Source organism: Gopherus evgoodei, chromosome 1 (assembly GCF_007399415.2).
Source record: "Gopherus evgoodei ecotype Sinaloan lineage chromosome 1, rGopEvg1_v1.p, whole genome shotgun sequence".
NCBI lineage: Eukaryota > Metazoa > Chordata > Testudines > Testudinidae > Gopherus > Gopherus evgoodei.
Window position 1 is genome coordinate 40601553 of NC_044322.1, and position 24766 is coordinate 40626318.

At 40.4% G+C, this 24766-nt stretch overlaps 1 protein-coding gene across 6 annotated transcripts in view; it reads left to right on the plus strand.

Moving 5' to 3' along the window:
• CDK8 (cyclin dependent kinase 8) overlaps positions 1 to 24766 on the plus strand; it is a 161654-nt gene that overhangs the window by 113938 nt on the left and 22950 nt on the right. For all 6 annotated transcript variants that reach the window (XR_004000347.1, XM_030562356.1, XM_030562375.1 and 3 more), the window contains 3 exons: positions 10312 to 10369; positions 13264 to 13395; positions 24277 to 24420. Coding sequence is in view for 5 of the 6 variants with exons in the window: in XM_030562356.1 (XP_030418216.1) it covers positions 10312 to 10369; positions 13264 to 13395; positions 24277 to 24420 (334 nt within the window). In the remaining variant the exon portion in view is untranslated. The remainder of the gene's footprint in view (positions 1 to 10311; positions 10370 to 13263; positions 13396 to 24276; positions 24421 to 24766) is intronic.

Genomic DNA, 24766 nt, shown 5'->3' on the forward strand with positions numbered 1-24766 from the left:
ACTGATAAAGATGGACAGTCACAATCCACCCAAAGATTTACTACTTCAGCTGAAGAGTCCAGAAACTAAAACTGAGTCCAAATCTAAAACTGAAGAACAATTATTGGAAGGTGGAGAAACTGACATAGTATCGGATCCAAGTACATGGCCAACAATAATTACTGATGTAATGTGAATATCGTGAAAAGAGATCCTTCAAAACTAGATCCTATGTTTGAATATCCAGTTAATGAGTCAAATCGTCGATTTATGCCATCCAGTATGAAGAAAATGAAAAATGGGGAACAAATTAATAGATCGTGGTTAGTGTATTAATGGACCAAAGATGTAGTTTTTTGTTTTTGCTGCAAACTGTTCTGTAACTCAGACCTTCTGGTAACTGCAGGTTTTAATGACTGGCGAAATTTTGCACCAGCATTTGAAAGAACATGAAGCATCAAAAAATCATTTACGCTCATTGACAAATTGGATTGAGCTGTCAAACAGATTACGTTCCGATACAACAATCGATGCAGTACAGCAATGTCAACTAAATTCAGAAATTCTACGTTGGCAAGTGGTTTTGGAATGTTTACTGACAATCATTAATTTCCTAGCTGAACAATGCCTCGGATATTTTATATGAAAATAACGATGGAAATTTCTTAAAATTTGTTGTTGTTGGGAAATTTTGCCAAATGTTATGGCTGATCATGTGCGAAGAGTGAAAGAGAGAGAGATTCACACCCATTATTTGGGTAAAGATGCACAAAATGTGATAGAATTAATTTCTAATGGAGTGTGTAATGAAATTCGATAAAATTTGAAATGTGCCAAATATTATTCAATTATAGTTGATTGTACTCAAGATCTGAGCAAAACTGAGCAAATGTCAATAGTTTTACGATTTCTGAAAATTGATGAAAATGCAGAAGTGAAAATTTGTGAACGCTTTCTAGAATTTATACCAGTGAACAAAACTACTGAGAGAGCCCTCACAGATGTAATTCTACAGAGATTGGAACACCGTGGAATACTTTTAGAAAATATGCGTGGCCAAGGGCACGATAACGGCTCAAACATGGAGGACGACATACAGGTGTGCAGCAAAGAATAGTGAATTTAAACAATCAAGCTTTTTTCATTCCTTGCCATGCACATTTGCTCAGTCTGGTTGTCAGTGATCATCTAAAGATACCATTCCATATTTTACCACAGTGCAAGCAATTTACAACTTTTTTTTAGTGCTTCTACACACCGTTGGGGAGTCTTGAAGAAGCATCTTGAACAAAAACTCACACTTAAACCTCTAAGTCAAACTAGCTGGGAAAGCAGGATAGACGCTATTAGACCATTCCGATATTCATCAGGAGAGATTTACGATGCACTATTTGAAATAAACCACGACTTGTAGTATGATCCTTCATTTCGACATGAAGCTGAAACATTGGCTCAGAAAATGATGCAGTTTCAATTTTCATGTTGCATGGTTATTTGACATAATATTCTAAATCAAATTAATTTGACCAGAAAAGTTATGCAGAACATAACCATACACACATTCGAGGCAAAGACGATTTTGAATAAATCTGGAATATTTATTTTTAAAAATACCATTCAGATGAAGGATTTTGAAGAAATTGTCAAGGCAACAGCAATAGCAGAGGATCTTGATTTTGAACAGGCGTTTGCACCTCAACAATTCATGTGTCCTTGGGAAGAAAAACAAGACAGTTTTTTGTTATGAGGCTCAGGATGATCCTATTCTTGATCCAAATGAAAGGTTTAAAGTTGAATGTTTCTATTGTATTTTGGATGTAGCCATAACTTCCACTGAAGAAAGATTTTGTTGGTTGCATGGTCATTGTGAAACTTTTGAATTTTTATACGATATTGGAAATATTAAAAATCAGTTTTCCAAAGAAGACCTCATGATCACTGCCAAGACCTACATTTAGCGCTCAGTACTGATAACGCTGCTGACATTGATGCTGTAGAATTGTATGACCAACTAATAGCTTTGTCTGAGCTAATAAGCCCTAAAACTTCTCCTCTGAAAGTATTAGAATTTATAGCAAGAAATGATTTTTTCACTCCAAACACTGCCATAGCATTATGCATTCTTTTAACATTACCAGTATCAGTGGCTTCTGGTGAGCGCAGTTTCTCAAAACTGAAATTACTGAAAAATTATTTGAGGTCCACCATATCTCAAAGTCATTTGTCAGGACTCTCATTAATTTCGATTGAAAGTACTATTGCAAAAAAATTAATTTCACAGACTTATTAAAAGACTACACAAGTATAAAAACCAGAAAAATTCAGTTCATATAAATTCTTTTAATTTATGAGAAACTAGAAGACACTAATGTTTTTTCATTAAAGTGTATAGTTGAACTCAAATCATTTTGTAATTGTGGTTTTTGTTAAAATTAAATGTTAAAATTACACTAGTAGGAAATTGTTTTATTTCACTAACTACAAATTCTTTGTTTTCATTTTTTTTTAAATTTTAAACAGTCAAAACAAAACTGCAAAGTGCAAACGTGTAAAACCAAAAAAAAAAAAAAGCATGGGGAGTGGGGGTTGGGGGGAGCCAAAAATGTATTGACTTGGGGCAGCAAAAAACCTAGAGCCGGCCCTGTCTGTACTCTAGTATATGCAGTTGAGTTAAGCTTTTTCAATACCATTAAATGAAGACAGAGGTTTAAGGAACATAATACTTAAGCTTGAGATCTGTCTGGATCTCTCCAGTAGGTGTCCATTGTGTTTTTTGGTTTTTTGTAAAGAAATACATTCATTTAAAAAAGACTTGCAATTGCTAAGATAAACAAATATGAAAGACTTCTCTCCAGTAGGCAGATTTAGTTGATTCAAAAAACCATATAAACAATTTCCTTATTATCATTTGTAATTGCTGGACTGTGCTGAATCAACTGATTCAAATGGCTTTTTCTGGACATGTTTAGTAAAACAGTAATACCTCTCTTGAGTTCATCTTTTTATTGACATACTCTCCCACAAGAGTTAAATATTGATATGTAATCCCTTTTGGGAAATGCTTTGAAACCAACTAAAGAGTACCAGGCTACACATCCATGATTTATAAATGGGAAGTTTCAGAGTGAACATTCTTATTCTTTAATATACGTTAAACTATGATACCTTGTAAGAGTGTTGGGACAGCTATGCATGTAGACACTACAGCCTACAGTTGGAGCCCAGCTGGCTTAAAATATAAATATATAAAAAAAAGTATACTCAGTGAAGGGCCTTGGATCTAAAAATCATCTGTGTGTATTATGGGCCACATCAGCCTCTCTGTATGTTATGGTCCTTCTCCTACTGTGACTTACCGAATCCTGTATCTTGTGAGGATGGGATACTAAATCTTTTGTATTTTACTTTAAAACCTCTCTGTATGCTAAACCTTCTGCCAGGTGGAGTTAGGCAGCAACAAGGGCTGGGTTTGGTATCTAGAGGTTTCCTCTTAACAATACAAAACAGGACCAGCTCAAGCCCCCACTCAGTAATCTGGGAAATTAACCACCATCACTAGGCTCTTCTAAGAGCCAATATTTCAGCTCTTGCAATCATTGAGTCTGTGGTATAACAAAAGAGAACTTTACTAAAAGGGAAAGGGAGCCAAGAATTAGTTTGAGAAAACACAACCACGTTCATAAGCAAAACGTGACCCCGCAGTGTATTGGGCAGTGTCCTTTGCCTCAGTTTCCCACTTGTAGTGGGAAAATCCAATGAGTGAATGTCCATTTAACACATCACTCCCCTTTTCCCCATTCACTGCACTCCACTCAGTTGGCTCTTCTTGATTAGCGAAGACCCAGAGTTCAGACATGTATTCACAAGGGTTCATCTCCCACCCCAGAAAGGTGGGGAACATGTTGAGAATGACACTGTGGTTGCTGTGCAACTCTGCAACTGGCTATTTCATGCTGACTCCACTGCTTTTCTCTATTGCTGCTGGTTGCGGGCTGCCATTGCTTTACTCTGCTGCTGTTGGAGCTCACGGCCGCTTCTGCACTGGCACGTTCTGAGGTTCCACTGCTTAACCCAGGTCTTTAGTGATTTCACTGGGTAACAGGGAAACTCACTACCAGTATAGCCTTTGCATTGTCTTCCTTTCACCACTGTCCCTACACCAGGTCTAAGGTGAAGCCTTTAGGCCTGCTTACAAGTGATTTCAGCCCTGGTAATCACCTGAACAGAACAGTGACTCTCATTTGAGTTTAATTAGCTTGGTGTTTAAACTACTGGAGGAGAGAGAGATCAAATGGTGTCTGCCTCTTTTTAGGCAGAGTTCACACACAGCAGGTAGAAACACCTGTCCACACTCCCTCTCTTTCACTGGGATTTCGTATCCCGTCCTGCTTATAAGGTTGCAGTTAGGGTGATTCCCTCAGTCAAGGCAGGGTAAGTGCAGTTCTGCTGCCCTTTACTAATTCAGTAAGGATAACTATTTCATTACCTTTGCATTCAATATTTAAAGTGATTTGTAACCCAACACCAGCCAAAACGAGAGCATTTTGGCAAAGTAGCTCCATCCTGTTGCGTGTCTAGGCAGAGTAGGTACGTCTAGGCAAAACAGTCTGTCCCTGAAGTCTTTTCCTCTAGCTCATCGTCAGATGTCAGAGGAGAGCTCATTCAGACCCTGCTTACATGTATATACTCAGACAAAAGGCTGAAAGTATAGAACACTAACTGAGAGCAAAAACCATCCCAGGGATGTTGTAACTATTTCAAAAACAAGCATTATAAACCCAGGAAAATTCAAAGTTATTGTTAGATCCAAACACGTTAACATATAGAAATCAGAAAAAGGTAAAATATTTTTAAATAAAATAAGTGGATTGTTGTTTTTAAATTAAATACAATTTTCTTTTTCAAAATCTATTTAAAATTATGACAGCCATTGTTAAGGCCTAAACTTACAATAGTCTGTTAATGATTTAAATTAAATAAAAAAAATCAAGCAATACTTGTTTATTTCTAGACTTTTAAAGATGGCCAAACCGCTGTAGTAGTGGATGACACTGGTTAAGTTCCTGGAACTGGAGTTTGTTGAAGTGCTTAACCAGCTTTTGACAGCATTAGCCTCTTCTGCAGGGGCAAAAGAGTATTTTCTTCCTTTCAGTTTAGTTAGTTCAGCTCAATGACTAATTCATTCAGAGTTGAAAGATTGACTGGGAGTCAAAAAAGCAGGAAAGCTTGTTTTTCCTTTTACCAGATTCTGAATAAAAATGAGGTCAAGAAATGAGATCATCAACTTAAAATCTTGAAGGACACTGTGACCATAAACAATCAGTTCAATTCACTAATTACAGATAATACTTTTGTTTAATTAGCTTTAAATGCAAATCAATTTTGAAAAGAAAATTTTATATATCCAGCACTTTAATTAATAAATCATTTAGAAAAGTTTTTGTGCATTTAATTGAATTCCAGTTTCCATCCAAATGCAGTTTCACACAAATTGCTAGTAAAAAATCATCATAATCTAGTTAATAAGAGATGTCATTACTATCTTCTAACAAAAGTAAAATTAGGAATCTGAAAAGAAGTATGGTAAGCCACATAATTGCTTAGTAATGTATATAGATATAGACGGATCCTCCTTCCTAGCAAAAACCCCACATTTGATTTAAATCAGTCTACCCTCATGGAAAATACTCAGTTCAGGCACCCAAACAACCTTATGTCAGCTATGTGGAGATGCATTTACTTCACATTGTTCCAATCGGGGGGGAAACAAAACTGTCATTGGAGAAGATGCCCCTTGTGTACTAGGTGGCAGAGATGAGCATTATGAGCAGTTACTGAATAGAGGCAGTGGCCATCTTTACTTAAAGGCAGTTCGTGGTCCAAGTTCAATTGAGACAATGGAAGATGGTAATCATTTGAAAGAAGGTAATTCCTTATGAGTATCTTTACCTTTTGGCTGAAGGAGAAACTTACACTTTTGAAGAACTATGGAAAAATTAATCATTAATTGAAAAATTGACTATAATCTTAAAACTATATTAAAAACTGCCCATTGTACCAAATTTACTGAAGTTTCACCTCTTTGCCAGTTTTTGTGCAAATAACTATACTTTACCAGGGCAAATAACTATACTATACATTATTTGTGGGTGAGTGGGGGAAGGAGAAAATGGTCTGACATGTGGTGTTCAATTTAAGTGATCCATTCTAAAATCATTCATTCAGACTTATTATGTACTCGTAAATTTGAAAAAAAAAATCATAGACTCACTAAGTGTTAAACTTCAGGAAGGATAGATGCTGTATTCTTTATACATAACAAAGTAACTAAATTCTAGCTTTAATGCAAAACTGAACTCAACATTAATTATTCAGCTGTGATTGGATGCTCCTTAATATTCTGGAGATATGGTCAAATTTAGATGTGGAAGAGTGAAGACCAGAGGTCCTACCAGTATCCACTCCCTGCAATCCTTGGTACTCAGTCCTTACGCACCTGGATGATGGAGGGCCCCTACCATAAACTTTCCAATACCAACCAGATTGTCAATCGGTGGGCAATCTGGGATTGCAAGTTTACAGGTAGTGATTGACACCCATTTCTCCACTGTAAAAGCAGCCTTCATCTTGGTGTCTGTGGACTGCGTGGCTGGGGTGAATTTGGCACACCAACTCCAGAAAAGTACCCATCTGCATCCTAAAGTTCTGAAGCCACTACTGATGTTCCCAAATTTGCATTGTGATGTAATCTCACCACTTGGTTTTTGTTGTACAGACCCAAAACTGCTGCTCCACCATGTACAGTTTCTCCATGATTTCCTGCAGCAGTTGGTCAGCTTCATTTGTTGTCTGTCATCCACTCATCCTCAGTATATCCCTGTTATATGTCTAGCTGTTACGATTTTTCAAAAGAATGATTTATCCTGCCCTTGAAATGGGACAAGAGAGCTGCAGTAATCTGTGCATTCATATGATGAGATGGAAAATGGCATGAAAGAGTAGTTATGGGATTGATCCCAACTTCTACAGTTCCCTGATAGGAGTGATGGTATTGCACATACACTACAAACATTCTTACAAGGTGCAAGTGCCAGGTCGTGGCATAGAGGACATCAGGATGCCTACCTACAGTGTTGCATATATTCTGCTGATACAACCTGATGCTGTAAGGACATGCTACATGGCAAAGGCAACCAAATATAAATGCACTCCACTGAAATAGCTATGGCGATAGCAGTGTGCAGACAGAACTTTTGACAGTAAACTTTCAGATGCAGACATGGATTAACACTTATCCAGTCTTAACACAAGAGCTCTGATTGTGATTCACAGAAATGCATGATGGGATGCTTTTAAAGTTCCAGGACTATAGTTTGAAAAAAAAAAATTCAGCCATGTTAATGCTCCTTTTTGAGGTACTTACACGTTGCAGTAATGTAACCCACATACCTTCTCCTTATGCAAGTTTTTCTGCATATTATTATACTAGTACAGCACTAGGTGATTTATAGTGTAAAAGTTTGTCTTGCTATTAGGCAATGGAACATACCTCACCTCACTGAAAATTTACAGCTTTATTACACTCCTCAAATAACCTCTTCTTTTTTAACTTGTCCACAGAAAAAAAGATGTAATCACTCATTCCTGCAGTATGTTGATACCTTGCATGCATAATTACTATGCAGTTACACTAATAAAACCTTGTTGAAGCCTTTTATAGGAAATAATTATTAATCCTGGGAATAAATTGTCTTGAGGTACTTATGTTTTAATGTGCCTTATTTTATATTATCCTCATATTTTGAGATGCTGTTAAAAATTCATTTTGAAAAATCATAAATATGTTTTTACACAAGTGTGGTGATGGCTCTAATATTCTCAATAATGAAAATTTTAAAGCTTGCCTAAGAGCATGTTTGTGATAAACTGTAGTCCCCTGTTCAGAGCTATTGGGAACAACCATATTAATTCTTATACAGCTGAGATTTCCTTGTTGGTGTAGGTGGGGGGCAGAGGGGTAGTGGCAAATTGTCCTCTTTGCGGTGACTTAAACCAGGAAATTCAAAGCGAGAGCTCTGACTGTTCAATTACCTGTTACCACCTTCTGGCTAGGCATTGCAGTATAAGTGCTTATATAAAATCCCCCACTATTAAGGGACCTCATTAAGTCTTTACATTTTCTTGATTTTTCTCAAATCATGTAGCATGTTTTTTATTTTAATGCAGCTTTGATTCACCTACAAAAAATGTTAGCATTTGAGGAATCTGTGCCCATCTGATTGCAAGGCAGAGACTAGTGTATAAAACACATTGTTCGTATGAAGACCTGAGAAAATGGTGGCGGAGACGGGGAAAAACTACCAAGATTAAGAATTGAAGGGTCATAATGATAAGCAGCCCAATTCTGTGGCTACATCTAGTACTCCTGGGGGAATTGATTGACAGCTCTAGTAATAATTCATTTAAACTACAATATGGGAACTTATTTCCCCGCATCCTTCAGGAGCACTGCAAGACTTGGGGGAGTCAGGTGTAACGGAGGAGCTCAGGGTGAGGGAAGCAATTATTGGGAAGGAACCTGCAAGGGAACCTGGAGGGTTGCTGGTTGTGGGTGGGAGAAGAATGGAACAGGTTTTTGGGGGGCGGAGGAATTGTTAGAGAGTTTGGGAGCCTCCCCTATGCAGACTGTGGCAGACTCCTAGCCTTTCCCATTCAGTCAGACACATCTGCCCCTGTTCCAGTGTGTCCTTGTAGCCCCTCCTCCCCCATCCCCATATGGCCCTGCAGCACTCTCCCCACCCCCATTCAGCACCTGAGCCCACACCCCAGTCTGTTCCCCCTCACCCAGCTCTTCTGAAGTCTGCGATCCCCAGTAGCCCGGTGTGCCCCTCTGTCTGTCCCATGCTGCCTCCATCTGGCCCTTCTGTGAAGGATGCATTTTCTCTGCGGGCTGGCTGCTCTCTTTTCTGCTGTCACAGCAGCCCCTGGTGGGCAAAAAATGTAACTGCAGTTCCAGCTGTGTGGGGGAAAAAAAATCGGGGTGGGGGGACATGAATTCTGCGTATGTGCAGTGGTGCAGAATTCCCCTGGGAGTAATCTAACTTCACACCACCGGTGGCAGCATATAGGGTATGTGAATAAGTAGGCTGCCTCTCACTGATGTGTGTAGCTACGCACCACATTGTAAAGAGACCCGGCTGTGTGGAGCTGCTGGAGTCTTTCCTGTTAAAAATAGCAGTCTAGATGGGATAGTATTGCTTGAGCATGTACGGTTCATACCCACTTTGTTCAGGTGTATCTTTACTCACCTAAGCAGTGCCTCACCATCTACACTGCTGCTTATACCCATGCAAGAGCTGTGTGCAGGGTATGCACTCAACGTGGCACCAGAAGGAGAGTGGAGTGTAGATGTCCCTATAGGTCTGTTATCAGTGGTGTTTAAAAAAAAAATAAAATAAAGAAAAAAAAAAGAAAAGTGAGTAAACTAACCTAAACTTAACTCCTTATTAGAGTTAGAAGCGGGTAAACTCAGTGTACTTGAGTTTATGCTCGACTACACTACTTTTATAGTATAATGTTTTAATTCATTTCCTTAGTATAGAGAAAAGGAAGAGTCGAGTCCTACTTCTTAATATTTGGTGGCCATTATAGCAGTGGGAGAAGCATTTAGATAGTAGTTTTAAGGATATTCTTTTAAGTCTTAAAGCTGGCTGAATTAGTATACTATATCAGTCTGGGATAGTAAATTTAGATGGGTTATGTAGATTTTCTGTGGAACATGTATTTATATAGTGACTGATATTCAACCTGTATCTTGAGATTTTTCTTGTTAATGTAAAATGTATATCTGAGGATGTGCCTAATGACCCTTGGCTAAACATGTGTTGCAGAGATGACATCTTACACCCAGATTCTTTGTTGTTGTTTTAGAAGTGGGATGGGGAACAGGCAGTGAAGCACCAAATGTGCACCCTGGTGAGCTGACCAGTTCATAGAGTGATGTTGCTGGAAATCTTGAAGGCTCATGCTTGCTTGCTTGCTTGCTATTGCGGGTGAAAGAAAGACACCACAAAGGCAGTTAGTCTGGGGAACATAATTTAAAAAGTCCTGGAAAAAAAGAGTTTGTGAGGGAAAACCTGAGAGGCAGAGGTAGCAAAGGAAAGCCTGTGTTTTGGATACTTCCACAGCTTTATCACAAAGTAAACATCTATGACTTTATCATGCTGCATTTGGTTTAAAACTGGTGAAACAAAGCTAATGTATTGTTTCAGAGACAAATGTTATTTAGGTTTATCTTGGTATATGTATTGTATATTTATTTTTTTTCCACAGAAACCTGCTAATATTTTAGTTATGGGTGAAGGTCCTGAGCGAGGAAGAGTAAAAATTGGTATGTTATATCTTTGATAAGTCCCAGTGTAGCATTTAAGTTAGAATGTTCTGAAGGTGCAGTTGCATCACTTAAGATAGTTACTTAAAATGATATTAGTATGTGTCTGGAAACTTTATCAAAAGCTATTTTGAGTGACTGGCTTTTTGGTATCACACTTGTGCACCAATTCCCAGTGGTGCACAGCTCCAGCCTCATCAATGAAAAGGGGGGAAATAATCCCTATGCCATTATATTAAATGGGTGCGTGCTGGGAGGGGAATTAATATGGGACAAAGATAACGGTAGGTTGGAAGAATGAAGGAAAATAAGTGAGATTTTAAATGACCTCCTTTTACCACCAAAGTGCCAAGACACTAATTTGTTCCGTATTATAAAATCTAAAAAGGGAACTGTCCACTATTCCGAATATTAAATTTTATAATAACAGTGAGAATGACTGTTGATTTATGAACTGCCCTTGAAAGAGTGGCCAGATTTCTGGGAAACGCAGGAAGCAACAGGAGTCTTAAAAAGTGCAGAAAATGTTGGTTGAGAGACACACATTTGGTAAGAACTAACTCTAAATATATTCAAAATGGTGAGGGGGAAGTAGGGTGGGGGGAAGAAACTGAAACTTTCCCACTATTTTATCTTCCGGTGTGAACCACTTTTCTCAGTGAAAGGATCATTTGCAGAATCTCTAAATTGTTCTATAAAGTCTATTTTAAAAAGTAACTAAAAATAATCTAACCATAGTCTAACAGTAATGAGCCATACTGTGGCATGTACTAGTTCATCACTGATGCACCAATAGCCTTCTAATGCACACCCTGTATTGTTATACTAATATTATAGTCAGGCAGTCCAGTTTGGCAGAATTTTTTGCAAACAGATTGTTTTTCACTTCCCTCTGACTTTTTCTTTTATGAAATGATTCTTCCGCAGTGTCACTCTGTATTCTTTGGTGGTTTTGTTTATCTGAAACACCAACTGTTAATCACTAATTTGCTAATCAAGGGTGGAATTTTCTTGAGGTGTTCGACACTGGCCTAACTCTGCTCCCATTGAGGTCAATGGGAATTGACTTCAGTAGGAGTAGAATTAGCTCAATGCTGAGCACTTCAGAAAATCCCACCCTTTAAAATTTTAGCACCCTTTGGAGGTGTAAGATTGATGATAAAGACCAAGGTCTTCTATCTGCAAAACAGCATGGACAGCTGTTTGTGAACATTTCTTCCCATTACCTTAATCTTCATGGAGCATGCACTTCCAAGACTGAGTGTGTAGGTCAGTCTCCAGGCACATTCAGTGTCAATTCAGTGTTGGTGATTTTTGTGATGTAGACAATTATCCATTAGTATTTGCTCACAGACCACCAACTTATTTAGCAAGCGGTAGTTACGTGCGAAGTCATTTGGTAATAACTTTAGATTTCTACTAAATTTGGTCAGACGTTGCTGATGGACAGGTGAAAGATTCTGCATCCGCTCACCAGTCCTCTGAGCCATCCAGTCCCAACAGTAGAAAAGCCTTTATTTCTAGGTGTGTTATCAGTTTGAAAAAATTTGCCATTTTTAAACATGTTTTTGCAACAATAGGAAAAGAATGCATACGTATCCCCATGTCAAGGGCTTCCACTCTTCTAGTATTAATACTTTTTAAAAAAATACATAACTGGTATATTTAACATAAAATAAGCTTTATAGGCTTTTTATGCTATTTTGACTCCACTTTTTACTGGATATTTTTCCACATTTTTTCATAGATATATCTATGAATTCATGTCATGAGTTATCTTGATTTTTAATATAGAAAAGTATAAAATGTCTCGTTTTAATTGCAATAAAATAATTTAAAGAAGGGAGGCACATAGAGGCAAATAGTTACTTTAGATTGTGGAGCAAAATTAGATATGAGTATTTACTCTGCAAGTTTTCCTCAGTAGCTGAGTTATGACATGTGGCATGGGTTTAACTCCTTCTCTCTCAAAACTGCTATAGTCCTCACACTCCTCCCCAGTCCTATTCAGTATATATAGGCTCCCACTCCACCATGCCAAATTCTTCAGTGTTTGGAACTTCGAAAACCTGATTTAGTGGGAATACCCACTTCTCTATCCTCTGTCCATCTTGTCCTGTACCATCTAAATTCTGGTCAGTTCAGATAGTTCTGTGAGAAATTGTAGATTTACAAATCCCAACAAGCAGTTTAGACAGAATATTTTTCTTAAGGTTTTATTAGTAAAGGGAAATTTTCCCAAAATGAAAGACATTTTAAAAGCATAGCTTAAATGGTTTCATCTTGGTACTGGTGATACTTTGTGACCAATTTAAATTGAGAAGAGGCTTACAGGGAAGAAGATACCCTCATGATTGGAATCACCTCTTGTTTGGGGCATGAAGGAAACCCTGCTTCAATTGCAAACAGCTTTTCATATGTAGTTCTTGTGTCATACATGTATGTATTATAAATCATTCTAACCTTTACAGAATTACTATTTCACCCATTTCCCCCCCTTTAATGTTTCCTGAACAAACAGCCCTGTGATAATAGAATATTCCACCAGGCAGAAAACTGACCCCCTGGTTACCCAATAAGGACTTACCCAATGTTCTGAGAGCTACACGAGTTGGCAGGCTTTTTTCAGAACAGTGGTAAATTCTTTGATTCTAAATGCCTTGCTTTAGTAATGATTTATAATGATATACTTCATAGGTGATGATGCTGAATAATTGCAACATAAACTGTAAGGAAATGGCAAAGTTAGACTCAGGATTCATATTTACTACAGTGTGTGTGTTTGTTTGCTTTTTAGCAAAATTTTGGTACTTCTAACAAATTAGCTCAATCATTTCATTTGATCAATGTGAAGTTTTCTTAACATTTTAAAGCATTTTTTTTAAATTTTGCAGCTGATATGGGCTTTGCCAGATTATTTAATTCACCTCTGAAGCCTTTAGCAGACTTGGATCCAGTAGTTGTAACATTCTGGTATCGAGCTCCAGAATTACTTCTTGGAGCAAGGCATTATACCAAAGCTATTGGTAAGTAAAATTAAGTACTAGTTTATTAATGTGTTACTTAGGCAAAATATACCTGAATTACTGAAACGTTGGCATGTGAATGCAAATATGGGAGAAAAAACAGGTGGAAAAGTACACCAATGAATTACATGAGGAAACATTAATCACTGACATTTTATTTAGTTTAAATACTATTCTTAAAACTCTTTTCTGACTAGTAAACATCATAAACTCAGATGCCCTTGATGTATAATTTTATATAGTTTCTTATCACTAGAAATTTCAGAAAGCATATTACTACTTGCAATAGAATGAAATATTGACACATCTCTTAAAATTGTCAAAATCCAGAAAATGACAGCAGGGAACAGAGTACTTTAGTTTTATTACTTTGGGTTTTTACTATTTAGAGCAGTGGTCCCCAACCTTTTTGTGGCCAGTAGCACATTTGTGTTTTCAGAAGAGTGTGACAGGCGCCAACAATTTTTCAAGGCTTATTTTGTGTTTGTACATTAAATAATACAAAAAACATCATATTTAATATTACATAATATATGAATCCATAAGATAAAAAGGGTAATTTTACATGTAAAAGATATTAAATTATTCGGCAATTACTCTTTCACCTACTATGTGAATTTGCTCTTTTTTATCTACCTGTAAGAAAAATTAAGGAGTTTTTACAAAATAAATATCATAAACAGTTTTCATCTTATTTATTTTAAAAAAGTAAAACATTGTTGAGCTGCTGGTCCAAATATATTTATTATTCTTACTTTAACACAGAATGAAGCCTGCAGCCCCGATGTTCTCTGTCACCGGCAGGTGTGGGGCCGCGGTTTCTCTCTGGCTTAAGCTGTGGCCCCGCGCCTGCCAGGAACTGAAAACACCGGCACCCGCAGCCTGAAGCCCTGGAGAAGCCGGAGATAAGCCACAGCCCAGCGCCTGCCAGGGATAGAGAACGCCAGCGCCTGCAGCCCCGGAGTACTCTGTCCCCAACAGGCACAGGGCCCCGGCTTCTCTCCCCGGCTGGGCACTAGGTAGGCCCTGCGCCGGCTGGGGACTGAGAACACTGGTGCCCGCAGCCTGCAGCCCTGGAGTTCTCTGTCCCTGGCAGGCTCAGCGGCGCGGCTTCTCTCCCCTGCTGGGCATTAGGTGGGCCCCACATCTGCCGGGGACCGAGAACACCGGTGCCCGCAGCCTGCAGCCCTGGAGAAGCCAGAGAGAAGCTGCAGCCCTGCTCCTGCCAGGGACAGAGAACACTGGCACGGGGCCGTGGCTTCTCTCCTCTGCTGGGCACTAGACGAGCGCACATAAATGCCCAGATGGGCACCGCGTTGGGGACCACTGACTTGGAGTATAACAAATACATAAAGCAATATTTCAATTTATGAAATGTATAGACTGGAGACAGTACTAGCTGCACTGAAACTAAGCTGCAGCTGACAAGATTGATGTGGCTGTGACACAGCTTTCATTTACTATTTCTTGTTTTCTTTTTCCCCGAAGAAACCTTTGCATTATCTTGTGAAAAATGAGACTCATTTAAACCTGCTGTTCAATAGGAGGGTTGCCATCCAGAAGTTTTAACTCAGTGCAGTTAAAGATAAGTTATTAGCAATAGAAAGATAGGTTCTTCCTCTATTCAAGTCTATCTAGAAGAAGCACCAAAGTTGTTGGAAGTCACTTTCCTCCTAGTATTGCCCCTGCTGGTATTGATCTGCTTTGAACAGCTCCAGCATGGCACTGCTGAATCTACTCTGCCACACTCAGCACTTGCTGTCAGTCTGTGAAAAATGCCAAACGTAAGAGAGAGGAGACTGTGTGTGGCAGTGGTACAAACTATCACAGAGCAGGCTTGACAGTAGTATGAAGTTCTCTTTAGGGCTTTTAATAGCTTTTGAAAAGAGTTATAGAGGCACAGAAGGGGGAAAAAGGGGGGTGGAACTGGAATTCTCCATTCCATGCTGTCTTTGACTACTTGGCTTGCTAGAGGGAGTTACCAAAGGTTGCAATCCTCTTGGGACACTTCTTGAAGAAGTCTTTCTTAAGAGGTGTTCAGCTCTAGGTGCGTTTGTGCCCCACATATCTCAGATTGGAGATTTTAGGTAGCAATGTCCATTTTGCTCATGTATGCGACCCCTGCAGCCTTGTGCCCTGTACTGAGGCTATATAGAGCTGCGTGGGCAAACCACCCTCATTTTTTCTCAGCTACCTCAACCTGAGGTGGAGTTTCAGTAGTATCTGAGTTGAACTTACCTCAACTGTATTTTTCTCTTGTCCTTACTAGTTAGTTAGTTCTTAGAATTTCCTTTGTGTTAGTTAGCTGTAATAATTTTATAGATTAAAAAACAAACTATTTTTTAAAAAAAATATTACTTATCCTATTAGGATAAGGACTATTGTCCCTTCACCTCTTTATTTTTTTCCCCTCCCCCTCAGGGGAGCTTAAAGCCTAGGAGGGTGTGCCTGGTTCTCCCAGGCCCAGGGTTAAACTTTGCCTTTCATGTTGAGAGTCTGTCCCGGTCAGTCACAGACACTTCCAGTGTTTTCAGTGCCTGGGGCTGTCACACGTTCTGCAAAAGTGTAATTTCTGTCTACAGTTAGAATCAAGGGCCAGAAAGAACCAGAAACTTAAACATCATCTCCTCATGGTAGAGTTCGCTCTAACCAGCTTCTGACCTGAGCCAGGGAATTCTCCCATACAGTGGTCTCCTAACAGGTCAACTATTTCTCTTCCTCATCCCCGGATGAAGCTGTCATGCCTTCTATACTGTCCTTGGCCAATGATTTTAAATGGGTCCAAAATCTCATTAAAAGGATAGCGTCTCCTTGCAAATTCCCCTGGAGGAAGCAAAGGAGTTGCACCACACTTGACATTCTGCACACTTCATCATCTGTCTGCATCATTAATGAGGCCTACACCCTGCAAAAATAATTTGGCATATCCCTAGTCACAATACCACCTACCTGCAAGAGGGCAGACAACAAATACTGTGTTTCCTCTAAGGACTCTGAATTATTTTCAAATCCAACTCCAGTGTGGTCCTTGCTGTGAATGAACGTGGTGGACGGCACCATGCTAAATCTACTCGATACAATAGAGACTTATAGCCTCTTGATTTATTTGTCCATAAATCATATTCATTGGCTATCTTAAAATTTAGGATCACCAATTGTCAAGCCATTATGGTGAAATACAGCCCTGCTAAGAATTCAAAATTGAATGCCTTTATTGAGCATCGTTCAGCAGACCAGAGGGAGCAATTCCAGGCGATCATTGCAGAGGGCCAACTGTTTGCAAGAACATCTCTGCAGGCCTGTTTTGACGCCGCTGATACAGCTGCTTATTCAATCTCCAGGGTGTTAGACATGAGGCAGTCCTCCTGGGTTCAGCTCTTGGGACTTCCCTCAGAAAACCTAAATTTGTTTGAGGATCTTCATTTTGATGGATCATAGTTGTTTGCAAAAAAAAAGTGATCAAATCTCTGCATGTCTTAAAAGACTCAACAGCCACTTTGTGCTCTCTGGGAATTTACACCCCTGCATAAAAAAGAAAGTTCAGTAAGGCCTAGATGGCACAGAAATCTCATCCCACCCAGCTTCCTGCCTCCCAGAAACATTACGTACCCAGCATAAGCAAGAGCAGTTCCAGGAGAAGAGACCAGCTACTTCTCCAACATCAGCCTCACAACCCAGAACTTCAAAACACCAATTTTGAAGGGCTGGTGAGGTGCTGAGTTACTATCCCCAGCTCTTATCTGCTGCAACAGTCTCGATGTCTCCTGTGCTTTGGTGACCACCTTTTTCATTTCCCTCAGAACTGGGAACATATCACTGTGACATCCCCCCGGGTACAGTCTGAACTGTTGAACAGCTGTGTCCCCTCAGTGCTCCAGCCTGGGGTGCCTCTTACACTGCTTTGCTGTAGGAACATCCACTCCTGTCCTGTTCATACATAGCCTCTACAATGTAAAACCACTCCTAGCTATACAATATCGAGTGCTGCTGACTAGCCACTCATGAATTAAACTGCAATCTCTCTAGTCCCAAACTTCCCCCCAGAAATGTCCAGTACGCTACTGAACAATGCAAGCTCTTAGAAAGTCCATCATTTTATCAAAGGAGAATATGTTCCAATCTTGTTATCCTATATGGAGTTTCCCACATATTTTAATCCAAACACACTGGTTATGCTAAAACAATAAGATATGTTTATTAACTGCAGAAAGATAGATTTTAAGTGATTACAAGTAATGATGCATAAAAGGATCAGTTACAAAAAGAAATAAAAGCTAAAACACAATTTAATGAATGGCTAGTATAACAAATTCAAAGCAAAGGTTTTCTTCACCATACATTATGGTGAATTGTATAGGCTGGGCCTCCTTTCAGCCTGACACTCCTCCCCCTTAGTTCAGTGTCCTTCATGTATTCATTGATGTCATGAGCAGAGACATGGGAGGAGGAGTGAAGTCAAATGTTTTCCTTCCCTCTTTATAATTCAATTTTTTTGTGTTGGAAACATCCTTGCTGAGTCATGGTGAAACTCAGTCTGTCGTGGACATGAGGTTTGAACCATCCTTGTGATGGAATGTAAATTTCTTGTTCACACCTTCCCCGTTACTGGAGAATGACTACTTAAGCAGGTGATAGCCCTTTAACATCTCTGGGTGTTGGTCTGTCCTTTGTTCTTGAGAAACTGGTTTGGACCTGCTTTTCTGAAACTTGGAGAATGTTACAGCAATGATACATAGAAGAATCTTATAGCTTCACATACAGTGTTGATTCATTTATTTTACCAGGACAATACTGTTTAGCAGATTATGACATTTCAAATGATACTTCACAAGGCATACTTTTTATAAAATTTAGCGTAGTCTCATAAAAATGGTGACCATAGTTGTATATACCATCATAATCCGTACGGGCATGCGAGTGTTAGAGGTCATTTCAACAGGATGCTGCATCCACTTTACCTCCCTCCCTGAATTATGACCCTCTTCCCCATGCCTCTTCAGGGACCCCTCTCACAAGCACTTTTTGCAACATGAAATTGACACTTTCCTAAATCTGGGTACTATAGAACCAGTTTCCATGTAACACAGAGGAAATGGATTTTATTCCAGATACTTCCTGGCTCCAAAACAGAAAGTGGTTGAGACCTATTCTAGATCTAAGATTCTCAACAGAAGATTCAGAGGTTCAAAATGGTAACTCTTGCAGCAGTAATTCCATCATTGAACCAAGGGGATTCGTTCTTGGCTTTCGACCTTGAAGATGCTTACTTCCGTATAGCAATCCACCCTAGCGCAGAAGTTTCCTACACTTCACTCTGGGTCAAGAGCACTTTCAATACATGGTGCTCCCGTTCAGTCTCTGGTCTGCACCCAGGCTGTTCTCAAAAGTTCTTTCTGTGGTAGTGGCTCATCTTCACAGACAAGGAACGGTCATTTTTCCCCCCTATTTAAATGATTGCCCGTTCAAAGAATGGTCTTTTAACAATACTTGAACAGCCACTCAGAGGGTCATAGACCTGTTTCTCAGGCTGGGACTACAATTAAAGATCCAAAAGTCCACCTTAACTCTGGTGAAAACTCTGGAGTTCATAGGAGCTTGCCTTGATGCAGTAACAGCCAATGCATTCCTTCCTTCACACAGGTTCATAACCATAACCAATTTAGGCACTATAGTCCAAGTCATCCCTGAAATATCAGCCAAGAATTATCTCCAGTTATTGGGACATATTGCAGCTGGCACCTTCATGGTAAATCATGCAAGTCTTCACATGCACTGCCTCCAAGGGCTGGCTCAGAACTGTGGATTCATCAAGCAAACAACTTTCCATGCCACATAATGTTTGTTCATGGATCCCCTTTCCTCAGCCGTCTCCAACATCAGAAATAACAATGGATGCACTCCTACTGGGATGAGGAGCTCACCTAGATGCTCACACTATTCAAGGCAGGTGGTCTCCTTTCAAGTCCACACTTCACATCAACTTGCTGGAACTCAAAGCCATCAGAAATGCCTGTATCCATTTCCTCCCAGTGACCAGGGCAAATGCCTAAAGATCATGATGTCATGCATGTTTTACATAAACTGTCAAGGGGGAGCAAGGTTGTCTTCCTTTTGCACCAAATTGGTGCATATGAAACTAAATCAACATTTCAGCAACTTATCTTCTGGGCATACAAAACAATGCAGTGGATGCTCTCAGCAGACACCTCACATGAGATCATGAATGGGAGACAGATACTACTATACTCCACTACATATTTTAGTGTTGGGGTGTGATAGATCTGTTCTCCCCAGCCAAGGACAAGAAGCTCTTGAGGAAGTCTGGATCACCGCTCCCTGGGAGATGCCTTTCTCCTTCGTTAGAGTCCAAGCCTTCTGTATGCATTTTCCCGGGCTTCCTTCATATCCAAGGTGCTGTTCAAGATAAGGAAAACTAAAGCCAAAGTTATTCTCTTTGTTCAGACATGGTCAAGACAAACGTGGTTTCTTTACCTGTATCAGCTCACTGCTTGTCAGTTGATCACTCTCCAGACTGTCTTACATCTTCTCTCTCAGGATGCTGGTCAAATCCATCACCCCAACCTTGGGGTTCTTTTGCTCAAGGCATGACTGCTAGATCAGGGAAGGGCAAACTACGGGATTGCCAGCCCTATGGTGCAGCAAGGCTAAGGCAGGATCCCTGCCTGCCCTAGCCCCGCGCCATTCCCGGAAGCATCCGACACCAATGGGAGCTTCGGATGTGGTACCCATAGGCAAGAGCAGTGCACAATGAAGCCACCTGCCCCACCCAACCCACAAGAGCCACTGCTGGACATGTTGGCCACTTCTGGGAGCAGCGTGGGGCCAGGCAGGCAGGGAGCCTGTCTTAGCCCCGCTGCATGATGCCGCCACCCTGGAGCCACTCCAGGTAAGCAGCGCCAGGTTGGAGCCCACACTCCGAGCTCTTCCTGCACCCTGCATCCCAACTGCCTGCCCTAAGCCCCCTAACCCCCTGCTGCACCCCTCCTGCACCCCAACCCCCTTCCCTAAGCTCCCTCCTGCACTCTGCACCCCAACCCCCTTTCTTGACCCTCTCCTGCATCCCAACCCCCTAAACCTCCTACCCCCCTGTCCTGAGCCCCTTGCCGACCCTTCCTGCACCCCAACCCCTTGCCCCCTGAGCCCCTTCCCGCACTCTGCACCCTCTCCTGCACCCCAAGCTCCTGCCCTGACCCTCTCCTGCAGCCCAACCCCCTGCCCTAAGCCCCCTACCCGCCATCCTGAGCCCCTTGCCACACCCCTCCTGCACCTCAACCCTCCTGTCCTGAGCCCCCTTCCGCACCCCAACCCCTTCTCTGAACCCCCTAACCCCCTGCCCTGAGCCCCTTCCTGCACTCAGCCCCTTCCCTGAACCCCTTAACTCCTCCCTTGAGCCCCTTGCTGCACCTTTTCTGCACTAATGCCCTGCCCTGAGCCCCCACCGCACCCCACACTCCTCCTGCACCCCAACCCCCTGCCCTGAACCCCCTTACCACCTCCCTTGACTCCCTGCTGCACCACAACCTCCTGCCCTGAGCCCCCTCCTGCACCCCAACCCTCTGCCCCAGCCCTACATTCATGGTCCTGCAAACAATTTCTCCACCCAGATATGGCCCTCGGGCCAAAAAGTTTGCCCACCCTGTGCTAGATGGTTTGCAGGGTTAGAAACAGCCCGTTCTGAGGATGTAAAGAGAGTACTGTTACATAGCAGGAAACGATCTATTTGTGATGCATATACTCAAAAGTGGATGAGATTCAAACACTGGTGTGACATAAAAACATCTTTCACCTCCATCCTCTCTCTTATCATTTGTACTAGATTACATCTTAGAGCTAAAAATGACAGGATTATCTTTAAACTCCATAAACATGCATTTGGCAGCTATTATGGCCCTCCATCCTATGGTAGAAGGTTTTTCCATCTTTTTTCATTCTACAATGAGGAAGTTTCTCAAGGGACTGGACAACATCTTCCTACTAATCAGATGCCTTCCACTGGCATGGTAGCTCAACTTGATACTTGAATGTCTTACAAGGTCTCCCTTTGAACCTATGGCCACCTGTTCCCTTCTGCCCTGTCTATGAAAACTGCCTTTAGCAGCCATTACTTCTGCTCAAAGAAGAGTGGGTAAAATAGGGGCTAAAATGACATACACCACCTCCACAACCTTCTTTAGGAATATCACACTGCGACCATATCCCAAATTCCTGACAAAGGTAAGGTTGGGCTTCCTCATAAATCAGTCTATCCACCTTCCAGTTTTCTTCCCTAAGCCACATTAGGATAAACCAGATGCAACATTACATACACTTGATGTCAGGAGGGGATTAGCCTTTTACTTAGACAAGATTAAGCCCTTTAGGAAATCTCCCAGATTATTTCTCTGCATTGCAGACAGAATGAAGGAATCTCCAATTTCCAAGCAAATATTCTCTAGATGGGTATCTGGCTCTATTACCTACTGCTATCAGTCTCATGATCTTCAACCTACCTCTGAAGTATTAAGTCACTCCATGAGATCCCTCTCTACAGGCTTTCTTAAGAACGTTCCCAGTCACAGAAATATGTAGAGCTGCGACTTGAACATTCATTCATTCAATCATTTGCTGAACCCTGTGTAGTCACATATGCCTCAGTTTCTCATGCCATATTTGGTTCTACTGTTCTACCTTCAATCTTTGACTTGACTCCGAAGCCCCACTCTTCTGTGGACGGTACTGCTCAATAGTCACCTAGAGTGGAGTTCACAAAGGGACACTATTCAAAGAAGAAGAGAAGGAGACTCACCCTTTGCAATAACTGTGGTTCTTCGAGATGTGTCCCCCTGTGGGTGCTCCATTACCTGCCCTCCTCCTCTCTGCTTCAGAGTTCAACAGATTTTGCAGGAGAGAAGGCAATGAGGGAGGTTTGCCTATGCAAGTCTACATAGACTCGTGCAGGGCACAAGACTGCAGGGAGTACGTGCATGGGCTGAACAGACACTGCTACCTAAAATCTCCAATCTGAGGCACATGAGGCGAAAGCGCACCTAGAATGGGGCACCCATAGGGGGACAAATTTCAAAGAACTATAGTTACTGCACATGGTGAGTGACCTTCTCTTCTTTCACTAGTGCATTTTAATCATTCTGTGAACCACATGGATATTGTTCTATATTGCAGTAAAACACCCATTGCTGGCCCAACCTCTGACCCTCTCCACTTGCGGGGTCCAGTCTAAGCCCAAACATCTACACTGCAATTTTATAGCACTGCAGCCCAGGCCCCGTGAGCCAGGCCAATCACAGATGTTTTATTGCAGTGTAGACATACTTTAAGACACTTGTGCATAAATTATTGCTCCTGTAAAGCATTCTCTTATACCTCACCCTTGTGTAATTCCAATGGAAAATGTTAATTATTTTACAGCCTTTTTAGATTGAACACCTAAAAAAAATTCCACCAACTATTACTGCCAGCTTTTTTACCAAGAATATTCTCACCATTAAATACATTTTTTAACCTATTGACCTCTTCTTTTTCTCTAAACCTTTGCTTGTCATCCTATTGTTTCCTCCTTTTACAGCAATGTATCAGCTATTTATTTTCTGCTCGCAGCACATAGAGCTGCAGAAAAACTCACAGCTTTAGGTCATTAATTTTTTTTAATATAGATAAAAACTCACTTCATGTGAAAATTGAATGGTGGAATTACACTGTATATATCATTTGGTTCTGTCCTTGTTCATGACCTTTTATTACTCATTCAAGGCACTGCTGGGCACAACGGTACATTAGTTAGATATCTTACAAATGCACACTATAGCAAGTGTGATCTAGAAAATGCAACGTCTACGGAATTTACAAACTGAGGCACAACAGGAAGATTAAAAGTTTTTCCTAAACATGTCTTGATTTTGGAAAGTATCTTAAATATGTATATAAGCAGTACATACACCTCTACCTCAATATAACACTGTCCTCGGGAGCCAAAAAATCTTACCTCATTATAGGTGAAACCGCATTATATAGAACTTGATTTGATCCACTGGAGTGCGCAGCCACTGCCACCCCCCCTCTCTCCCCCCCCCCCGAGTGCTGCTTTACTGCGTTATATCTGAATTCGTGTTATATCGGGTGGGGTTATATTGGGGTAGAGGTGTATATGTTAATGCTCTTGAAAGGGGCAATGTGACATGACATTCTAATAGTAGATAAAAAGGGGGATTGTTCCTTATTTCTGTCATGTTTTTCAGTTTGGGAGATGAAGTTTTGAAAGTGAGTTATCTCTGAGCTTTTGTAGAGAAAAGTCAACATTTTTTCCTTTTATGAAAAATTCTTTTGAACACATATCTTTTTAGGAATTTATTAGTATATAGGAACACCTATGGGCCTCTGAAGTTTTGAAATGTAAATAAGGCAAAGGGCAGGGGAAAGTCATACAACATACAGGTGAAATGGCGAAGATGAAAAGTGATAAAATCAAGATTTGATTTGTTTATTTAGTTAAGATTTATAGACAGTTCCCCAGTTGGCTCCCAACTTAGTTATTAGTCAACTAACTTCTAGTCCCAGTGACTGGTAATTGCAAACTTTTAAGCTATTGCATGCTTTCTCAGCTCTCATCATATAAAATTTCTGTGCATTCTGCAAAATGAATTACTTACTGTGCTGTACACAAATGATTGCAGCCTAAAGGTAAAATTTGAAGTGTCGCAATCTTGTAATAGAAATCTCTAGTTCCACTTGAATACTTGACATCCAGGAGCCTTATTTCTTAGGATTTATAAGATATTTAAGAATTATACTTGTATCTGACAAAGATCTTTGTTTTCTTTTGGAAAAATCCATTTGATTTTATTTCTTTTCTCCTTTTTTAAAAAGATATTTGGGCAATAGGGTGTATATTTGCAGAGCTGCTAACATCAGAGCCAATATTCCACTGTCGACAAGAGGACATCAAAACTAGTAATCCTTATCACCATGACCAGCTGGACAGAATATTCAATGTAATGGGATTTCCTGCAGGTACATATTATGGGTTTTTTTAATTACTACTGTTCAAACCAAGATACGTGTATTTGAAATTGCTACTGTCTTTGCATAGGAAGGTTGCAGCTGATCAAAGCAATAAAGCTGTTCAAATATAATCTTTGTTTCCTGAATTGCAAAATCAAAAGTAAGTCTAAACATAATGCTGCTACCAAGTGGAATTTTGTATTATTACTACTACTACTACTAATAGGATTGACTTTGAAACATCTGTGTGTATATTCAATATTTTACCATATTTAAAAGTATTGAATTTTCTTACAGGGAAATAAAAACAGTAGTAGTATTTCTGGGTATCTCCACGGTGTTGTTTCTTATATAC